The sequence below is a fragment of the Macaca nemestrina genome, chromosome 9, assembly GCF_043159975.1.
Source record: "Macaca nemestrina isolate mMacNem1 chromosome 9, mMacNem.hap1, whole genome shotgun sequence".
Lineage (NCBI taxonomy): Eukaryota > Metazoa > Chordata > Mammalia > Primates > Cercopithecidae > Macaca > Macaca nemestrina.
In genome coordinates, this window is record NC_092133.1 from 32,142,022 (window position 1) to 32,151,678 (window position 9,657).

The following is a 9,657-nucleotide window of genomic DNA, read 5'->3' on the forward strand; positions in this document are numbered from 1 at the left end:
GGGGAGTTGTTGACTAAAGCACACAGGTCAGAAGGCAGTCACAGGCACACAGCCGTTGCCTAAGTGGCAAGGAACTTGGCTGTGCCCCTCTCCCTTCCTCTTGTTCTGCCTTTCTGTCTTATGGAGCCAGGCACCATGGGGTTAGGCCCAGGGACAGGGGATTACTATCTCAACGAGAAAGAGTCCTTCACCCAACCTCAAAGTGCCAGAATATTCCTGCTTCTGATGGTAGGTGGTCTTCAAGCCCATTCCCTAACTCCCAGGTGCCAGGAATTCCTGTACCTTCATCTTGACTGACCAACCACTGCAGTATTCCTAGCTAGGCCCTATGATCCCATCAGACCCTGAGGAACTGTGCCAAAGCCATCCTGCCCGAGCCTGGGGTTTGGAGGAATTGAGGCTCATCTTGTGTCCTCTATGTTTTAGCAGGACCCTTCCTTGGCTAGGCCCCAGGGAAGGTGCCATGTGTTGATTGTGTGTGTGGGGCCCAGCTCCTGGTGGCTGGAAGGCCCAAGTGGGTCTGACTGGCCTGACATCACACATGCCCCCTTCCCCATGGGCTTACGCTTGTGGTGGGTTTTATTTTTTTCTGCCAAGGGGCATTAAGATGGACCTAGCACTGGTGCCCTGAGCACAGGGCACAGCTGGGCCCCTGATAGCCTGTGGGCAGGTGGGCTTCAGGATGGAGAGCCCTTTAATCCCAGATCTAAAGGTGTCATAGTAGGTCCAACCACAGCCACAGTCCTAAGCCCCGCTGAGATTGTGGGGTGGGGAAGGGGGTAGTGAGGTGGTTGGTGACCTGGCTGCTCCTAGGGTATTGAGTCTTTGGCCAGGCCCTGTGCTGCCCTGTGTGTGTGGCAAGCCCTGTACACATCCCATTGATTCCCCTTCCCCTTTGGGCCAGGGTCATCCCTGGTCCCCTGTTACACCTCCACTTCCACCTCAAAGCTCCCAAGTTCCCCTTTTTTCAACAAAGGCAGGGGCAGAATATGCTTCTCACCCATCCTAACAGATGCCCTAGGTTTTTCCCCTCTGAGCCTGGGCTCAAGCCAACCCCATGCCCGGAATACCCCCTCTGTGCCTAATGAAACCCTGCTCACTCTTCAGCATAAACAGCACCTCCACCACAAAGCTCTCCTTGATCCTGACCCCTGTTGCTGGAGTTAGTGGCCCTTTCCACTGAACACAGTGTTGGAGCACTGATAAGGGCCACCTGGTCAGCCATGGCTGTGGCCTGGTAGAACTCTCCCTCTGAGCTGGGAACTGGCCTTGGTATCCTGAACTGAGCACAGGATATGAGTGTCAGGGCATCTGATGACATATGGAATGGTAAGGGACACTTGGCTGGAGCCCTTTCTGTCTGGAGAAGGAAGCTGTGTCCTGCACACAGGCTGGGCTGCTCTGAGGGCACTGTTAGTGCCCCTCCTGCCCAGGTGTGGCTTTGTCTCTGCCCCAGCACTCTGCCCCCACCCTGTGCAGTGGCCTGGCCCACAGTCAGGGTGATTACGGGAACTACCCCTCTTTAAAGTACCTCCCTTCTCCTTTGAAAGCATTACTGACAGCTTTTTTTCATTCTTTTTTCTTTACCTCTTTAAGGAACCCTGTAATTTCTTTCTCTTTCTTTCTCCCCCCATAACTTTTTCTTTCTTGTCTCCTCTGTCCCCCTGAACTCTTTGAAATTGGCTCTCTGCCTGCTGACACCAAACTGATACTTTGCGTTTCACTTCTCCTTATCCCTTTATGGCAACAGATGTTGAAATTTTGTATCCTTTTATCTGCCCGGCTGCCCCTTCCTGTAATTACGGCCCCCTTGTTAGCAGTACAAAGTGGGCTGCCTGGCCTTTGAGCCATTGTGTCTGAACACATGTGCGCGGGCGGGTGCTGGGGGTGCGCGCACACAGACACATGCATGTTTGAGGCTGTATGCTTGAGAAGGCCCTTCCTTCCTTCTCACCTGATGGGGCCGAGGCAAGCAAAGCTTCCGTAGCTACTCCATTGTTAACGTTTAGAACCTATCTGTCCCCTTGATTCTCTCACTACCCCCACCAGAGGGCAAGCCTCTGGGCATCTGTGAGAGGGAAAGACCTGCAAAGAGCTGGAAAGGGCTGGAGGTGGCCCTGGGTAACTCTTGGGGCAAGTCCAGTTGTGCAGCTGTAATAGGGGATGTTGAGGGGCCAGTGATGGAGTGGCTGCATTGTCTGTGAAGGCAGGGAGTGCCAGCACCGTGGAGCATATAGACCTGATCTAAGATTTACTGGGTGTGTTACTTCATTTTCTCATCTGTAAAATGGGGTTAAGAAACTTACCTCCAAAGCCTGTTGCGAGGATTAAATGGGCTGATAACGAATAAAACACTCAGCATGTTGCCTGGTACACAGTATGGACTCAGGATATGCGAGCTGTTGCTGCGGTGGCTACTCTGCCACCAGGTAACCTTCGCAACCGTCTCATCTGGCTCCAGCAAAGAGAACAGGCCCTTCAGCTTACTTCCCTCTGTTCCCATCATTCTGAAAGCTGCTACCAGACGGGATTTCCAGGAGCTCTGCCTTTATCATGGATTCAGGCTCTGCTCTTCCTTGCTATATGACAGTGTCACTTTTCGTCTGTGACTCTCAGTTTCCTTATCTACAATTGGGGCCTGAACTAGGACAATCACTGTTCGTTCAAAAGCCTCATGGCTGTCTGCCACTCACGGAGTTCGTGCCAGGTGAGGGATGTGCACCTTAAGGCCCACTGTGGCCTGGAGGCCGGACCCTGCCAGCACACTCCCAAGCCTCCAACCAAACCAGATTGCCAGCTGCCGCCAAAACAGCCTGGTTGCCCTAGCGCTGCACTTTTGTTGTTGCTGTTCCTGCCACCTGGGCCATCTCCGTGTCTTGTCATTGCCTATGACAGTCCTGTCTCTCAGTGAAGAATCAGTCAACACCCCCAGCCAGAAATGCTCACTTTTCTTAACTGCCCCCTTGTAGAATTTTCTGTTGTTCTCTGTGGTACCTACCAACTCACACTTTGATTTGTTAGTTGGATACATGTTGCAGACTTCTTTCTCTCCCTGGATTGAATACTCCTTGAAGGCAGGGACAAAGTCTCTTTGATAGTCACAGCTTACATCTCTCTGTAGCTTCCATTAAGCACAATGCTTTGTATACAGAAAATGCTCAACTGAAGGAAGGAGGAGATAGAAGGGAGGAAAAACCTCCCATTCTCTTTGCAACGATGTTGGGCCCAGCTTATACCTTCAAGCCATCTGCCCCCCAGGCAGCAGAGATGGAAGAAGGTCAACTCTTTGTCATCCTTCCATCCTCTCTCTCTCTCTCTCCAAAAGCCATTGTTGCATTTCAAGGTAGCACATGGCAGACAGGTGCACAGGTAAGCACAGACCCAAACAGATGCAGGAATGAGCATCCATAGGGTCTCCAGAGAACAGCATCAGGAACCCAGTATGTTAAAAATGACTGAAAAATGGTGTGGGAGCCACAGACGTGCTGAGCTGTGGGCTGGGAGGTGGAGGAGGTGGTGACTCAGGAATGCTCTAGTACAGGCGGCTGTAGGGGAAGCTGGGAGAAGTACAGCAGGGCACCAGGCTTCCTAGCTCTGCAAACTTGGTGGGCAGGGGTAAGGTGCCAGGGACTGCCCCCTGTGCCCAGTCCAGCTTAGAACTCAGGGCCTGTCCCTGGTGGGCCATCCAGGTCTTTAGGGCCAGCCCCTACCACCAGTGAGCTGCCCCCCACAAAGATGGTGATGGGTGTCAGCGTTTCATGTAAATGTCCCTCCTCTCTGACTCCCCTTATCTCTCTCCCTCCAGCTGCAGTAGAGTCAACTGGGCAGCAGGATAGTTTGGGCCAGGGGGCCCTGACCTCTCAGGGGTGTGGCCACACTCTGCTTGCTTCTTCCTGTCCAGGTAGTGGGGTTCCCAGGAGTAGCCTGCACATGGCCAGAGCCAAGGAAACAGATCTCCCTCAGGCTGCCCCTCCTCAGCCTGCGTCTCATTCATCAGGCTCACACGGGCGGCCCCATCTGTCTTTATGTTTCCCTGGGTCGAGAGAGAATTGCTGGACTTGGCTCGGGGGAGGCTGGGGTGTGGAGGCCCCCAGCACTTAGTGGCTCCTGGAGGCCTGGGCTTTGTCCATGGGAGTTGGAAGGGAATGGACTTTTTGTCTGGCCCTCTATAGTGACAGGCAGGCCCTTGCTCCCGTCTTGGCCCAGGGCTCTGAGCAGCAGCCCTGTTCCCACACAAGCTGTGCAACAGCCAAGGCTCTGCACCCCCCCTCTTACCCCCCACAGTGAGAGGCCGAGAAGCATTCTTAACATTCTTTCCAGAGAAAAGGGGTGAAATGTCTGAATTTGGGGGGTCACCACGTTATACAAATTGCAATCTAATCGTTTTTACAAGAACACACTTGCAGTAAGAAAAGGAGCTCAGGAGGAGGGGATGAGGAGACAGACAGCTTGTTTTGTCCCCCTTTCCCCCAAAGTTTGGGGCTATTGTCGGGCCAATCTCTCTACCAGAGCAGTTGAGCTAGAGTTTTCTAGTTAAATAGGTCTTGGGGTGGGGGCCGAGAAGGGCCCACGGTGCCATTTCTGTTTGTTTTCCCAAATCAAAGCCCCAGCAGGGCTCCTGTGGCACTGCTGGGTTGCTATTTGAAGAGATGGGCCTTTTCCCAGAGGCTGGTGTGTCAGTTTATGCTCTGAACTTAACCTCACGGGCACCACACAACAGAGCCTTGAGGGTCCTGGGCCCAGGGCAAAAGAAACTGTATCTTTTTATTGGCCCATTTAAAGTGTGTGTGGCCATTTTAGAGAACCAGAGAACAGCACAGCAGAAAGAAACTTCTCAGCTCCCGGCCAGGCTGTGTGGGCAGACCAGGGGCTCTCAGGACTTGTGTTGGCCCCCAGTGCCTGGTGCTTACTTGGGCCCTTGGGTCTCCCCCTGAGGGTAGGGACCCTTTGGGCTGTCCTGTATTTCTTACTGCAGATACTTATGGCCATGACATTTTCCAGTGGTGGCATGAATGCTGGAGTAGGGGCCCAGGTTGGCAGCCCAGTCTGGGTGGGCCTCTTATACTGCTGTCCCTGTGCAGCCCCGTGAGTGCCCAGCTCTCCTTCCCTCTGAACCCAGGGACCAGGGTGGGCAGGTAGAGCCATGCTGGGCTTCAGTCCTCCCAACCCCCACTGCCTTTCATCTTCTATTTCAAACAAACATGAAATTACTTCTATAGATTAAAGGGGAGAGCTCCTCAGTCATTCCTTAAGGCCTCACTAATGGAGGGGGCAGGGCCCCCAAATCTGGAAGAGGGAGGAGAACTGTGGAGCCAAACAGCCCCTACCCAGCATGCACCCAGTATACCTGTGAGAGAGAGACTGACTCTCCTACAGGGCTCTGGCCTGCCCAGGGTGGCTGAATCTTGGCTGGTGGCCATCTGGGAAGGCAGGGCTTCTCTGGGAGCCAAGGTTAGCAGTCTCTAAGGGATGCTGATCTGGGGAGAAGGCTTCTGCCTGATCCCTCTCAGGAGCCCCCCAACAGAGGCTTGTCATCTTCTCCCCACAGGCCCAGCTCTGGGCTACTGAGACGAAGACAAGAACTTCCCTGAGAAGGAGGCTGGGGGTAGGGGTGCTGACTTGGGGATTAATTCCCCACTGGCAGCAGCAGTGCTCCTGGCCAGGGCTCACTGCCCAGGGCTCAAAGGGGAAAAGGTGGAAGGGGCAGAAAGGAACCCTCAGTCTCCTCCTTTGATTCCTTCGGCCTTAAGGGAAGATGGCAGCTCTGTCAGGGAGAAGGGAGGTTGTGGGTCAGGGTCTGAATGAGGTGGAAGGATGAGAGCTGACATCTGCATTCAGACGTGTGGCTGGCTGCCTTGTTTGCCTCAAGCCCTTTGCTGACATGCTGCTTGGACCAAAGCTGCGCTGGTGAGCCATGAAGTCCCCTCACTCCATGCCAGGGCCTCTTACCTGGACATCCCTTTGAAGTGTCCATGGCCTTGTTTCTCCTGTCATGGCATGGGAGAGCCCAGCGTCTCATGGGTAAAGGAAGCTGAGGCATCAGGCCTGGAGGGCGCCCCTTTTCCTTCATTCCCCCTAGTCATTCTGCAGAAACTCAATACTTCTACCCATCCCCTGGCCGCAGGGATTAGCGGGTGCACTTGATGTTGAGGGGTAGTTGCTAGGGACAGGAGGCCCCCCTACATGGTTGCTAGGGGTCTGGCATCAGGGCAAAGGGTCTGCCCACTGCCGCGGTCACGGAGGGAATTACACAGTCACAAAGAAATTGTTCTTCTCAGTAATCTGCTCTCGGCCACCGGGTGGGGTGAGGGTGGGGGGAGCAGGCTGGAGTCCCGCAGGCTGGGGGCTGTGATCACAGAGGCGTGCTAGCCCCGGGCTGGGGGCCAGCTAGGCCAGGAACACCAGGGACAGCTCGCTAAGCTGCTTTCTCAGCGATTTCTCTCCCCAAACACAAAGGTGTTTACTTGTTTTAACATCTCCTGGGACTCCCCTTCTCCCTTTGTGTGGTCTTTATCCCCAGTGAGGTTTGAGCCCCAGATTACAGGCAGGAATTAAGGCATTGGACTCAGGCAGCTCAGAACTGCATGACCTGCAGGATCAAGAAGTATAAAGTAACCAAGTGTGTGTGTGTATGTGTATGTGTACGTGTATGTGAGGGGGGCCGACCCCTTCAGCAAGCCCCATTCATTGTCCTGAGGAGGAGTGGCTGGGTGGGTGGCAGCTGGCACGCAGGTGTGATGGAGGAGCTGCTGAGGCCTGGGATGCTGGGGGAGGGGTGGGACATGGGACTGGTTGCAGAGGCCTCATGGCAGGGGTGAGGTGGGTAGGAATTGGGCATCTCTTCCCTCAGCCCCCTTCCTTGAGTCTCATTCTAGCTGAGGAAAGAGAACATTTCCCCAAGGTCTGATGCCCTCTGAAGGTGGAACGAATGTGTATGGCCCATGTGGAGCAGCCTCACTCTGTCCTTCCCTTCCCAGTGGGCAGCTGATGACACACTTGGGCAGTGACTTTCCCCCAGGGGCTGGGGTGCTGGATGTCATGTATGAGTCCCCTTTCACACTGCTGTCCTGTGGCTATGACACCTATGTTCGCTACTGGGACCTCCGCACCAGTGTCCGGTGAGTGTGCTGGGCAGAGAGGACAGGTGGTGGGGGTCTGCACCAATCCTGGTCCTTTCTCCAGTCCTGGGTTGGCCCATGGGAGAGGGCACAGAGACTCCATGTCAGGGCTGGGAAGGAAGAGTCCTGCAAGGTCATATCAAGCTTAGACTTCCTGCACTTGGGCAGCCCTGGTCGCAGTGGCTTGGGAAACTATAGCCAACAGGCCCTAGCAAAGGCAGGCGTTTCCCAGAGCCTCCGGAGCCATCAGGGTAGTGTCCCTCAATATTCTGTCCCAGCCTTTCTTGAGGCCTGTGTTACTTCTCCCCTCTTGAGTCCAGTGATAAGTAGCTGGCCATATGCAAACAGAAGTGCAGGCATAATCTGCTCTGTGGTCTGGGCCATGGTGAGACAGCCCTCTACAGAAGATGCTTTCTCCCATGAAGTTCGGTTTTTGATGAATCTGATGATTTCGGCTTCTGTCTCCATCCCGGAATAGCTCCTTAACACTCCCCTCAGCCACTCTAGGCCCAAGAAAGCTGGGGCAGAGGTGGAGGGTACCCTAAACCTCCTTCTGCGTCTCCTCTTCCTGGACAGGAAATGTGTCATGGAGTGGGAGGAGCCCCATGACAGCACCCTGTACTGCCTGCAGACAGATGGCAACCACCTGCTGGCCACAGGTTCCTCCTACTACGGTGTTGTACGGCTGTGGGACCGGCGCCAAAGGGCTTGCCTGCATGTAAGTGTCCTGCCCACCTCTTCTCCAGGATGCCAAGACTCATGATTATGGGCTGCATTTGGGAGAGGGTGAGGTAGCCAAGGATGTGCCTAGAAAGGGTTGGAAGAAGCCTACAGTGGCACATGTCCCTCTTCCCCTAGGCCTGGGGATCCTGGGTTATGGCACACCTCTGTCCCACTTGGAAAGCTCTTACCACTTCCTGTGCCCTCCCTTCCAGGCCTTCCCGCTGACGTCGACCCCCCTCAGCAGCCCTGTGTACTGCCTGCGTCTCACCACCAAGCATCTCTATGCTGCGCTGTCTTACAACCTCCATGTCCTGGATTTTCAAAACCCATGACCGTCAGGGCCACCCCTGCCTCTGGGCCAGGGAAACCAGCTACTCAGGGACCTCTCTTGCCTGGAGGGTGTAGTGATAGCTCCTCCCCAGTGCCCCACTGTGCTCCTGGGCCTGTGACCCCAGTGCTCAGGCACCTTGCACTAGAGGCTTCTGACTCCTGGGGCTTTGGGGCTTACCAGAGATGCAGTCCCTCCCAGGAACCTGTTGGAGAGGCAGGACCTGCTGCTTTGGAAGAGTGCGGCTGAACCGGGGCCTTGCGTCCCTGTTTGGCCAGAGCAAGGAGCTGGCCTGGAGAGACCCATCCTATACCCCTTATTAGAGCCATGATAGCCTACAGAGTGAGGTGAGGTGCTCCCACCTTCCCAGATGGTTCCTTTCTGCCCCTTCCTGGAAGGAAAGGTAAGGCTGCCAATAGCCCACTGGCACCAGCCAGACCTCACTCTTGACCAACCTCTCAGGGCCGGGGGTTCCTTCCTGGGGCACTGTGACCTGGTTTTGCTTTGAAACCAATAAAGAGCAGAGGGAACCCAGCAGTTCTGAGTTCTGAGCCAGCCCTACCTCAGGCTGGCTGTTGAGACAAGCTACAATTTTCATTTTTGTAAAAATAAAGCTTGATTGTTCACAGATCTGGTTCCTCACTGACTGAATAGTTCCAGAAGGCCCCAGGAGAAGGGAACAGGAGACCCAAGCTCAGGGTTGTGTGTGCTGCTGAAACGACAAGACTAGCCTCATGGCTCTGTATCCCAAAGAACAAAGGTTTCTTTTTTTCAGGAACAGTTGCCATTGATGACCTATTCTTTAGCCTTTGGGGTGTGGAGGGTCACCTGTGGTTTGCAGAGGGGACTGTGGAAAGGGTCCAGGCTGCTGGGAGCTCAGTTGTTATCTGTGGTGACCCCTACCCCAACACACACCCTTGGCAACATTATGACCCTTATTCTGGCTTTTTACCCACAATGCCTTAACATCCTGTGTTCTATTTCCAAGGTTTCTGTTTTTTTTGTTGTTGTTTCGTTTGTTTGCTGTTTTGAGACGGAGTCTTGCTCTGTCGCCCAAGCTAGAGTGCAGTGGCGCGATCTTGGCTACTGCAACCTTCACCTCCCAGGTTGAAGCAATTCTCCTGCCTCAGCCTCCCAAAGTGCTGGGATTAAGGTGTGAGCCACTGCACCTGGCTGGTTTCTGCATTTTTAAAACGTTCCCTTTCCCACATATCTTCAGGAGTTTCCTCTGAGCCACTTCCACAAGCTATGGTAGCACAGGTTCCCTCCAGCCTGGTCTTCCTGTGAGTTTGTGTAAACAGGTTGCAGGGAAAGGCCAGCCCTGCCCTACTAGGGCCATGTGCTCCCACCCCATTCTCCCTTTTTGTGGAAGGCTTTATGTTGAAGGTCCCTGGGATAGAGAAGGGAATGTCATCACACCCTCCCGAGGGAGGCCAGTGGGGTCTGGGGCCAGGTAGCATACAGAGGTAAACAAGAGGGCAGTCCCTG

At 54.4% G+C, this 9,657-nt stretch overlaps 1 protein-coding gene across 2 annotated transcripts in view; it reads left to right on the forward strand.

The window, feature by feature from the left end:
* The window catches only part of LOC105478367 (F-box and WD repeat domain containing 4), an 88,081-nt gene extending 79,282 nt beyond the window's left edge, over positions 1–8,799 (forward strand). For both annotated transcript variants that reach the window (XM_071069240.1, XM_071069241.1), the window contains 3 exons: positions 6,978–7,118; positions 7,695–7,836; positions 8,054–8,799. In XM_071069240.1, coding sequence (XP_070925341.1) covers positions 6,978–7,118; positions 7,695–7,836; positions 8,054–8,173 — 403 coding nt within the window. In that variant the 3' untranslated portion in view covers positions 8,174–8,799. The remainder of the gene's footprint in view (positions 1–6,977; positions 7,119–7,694; positions 7,837–8,053) is intronic.
* Positions 8,800–9,657: the final 858 nt, after the last annotated feature.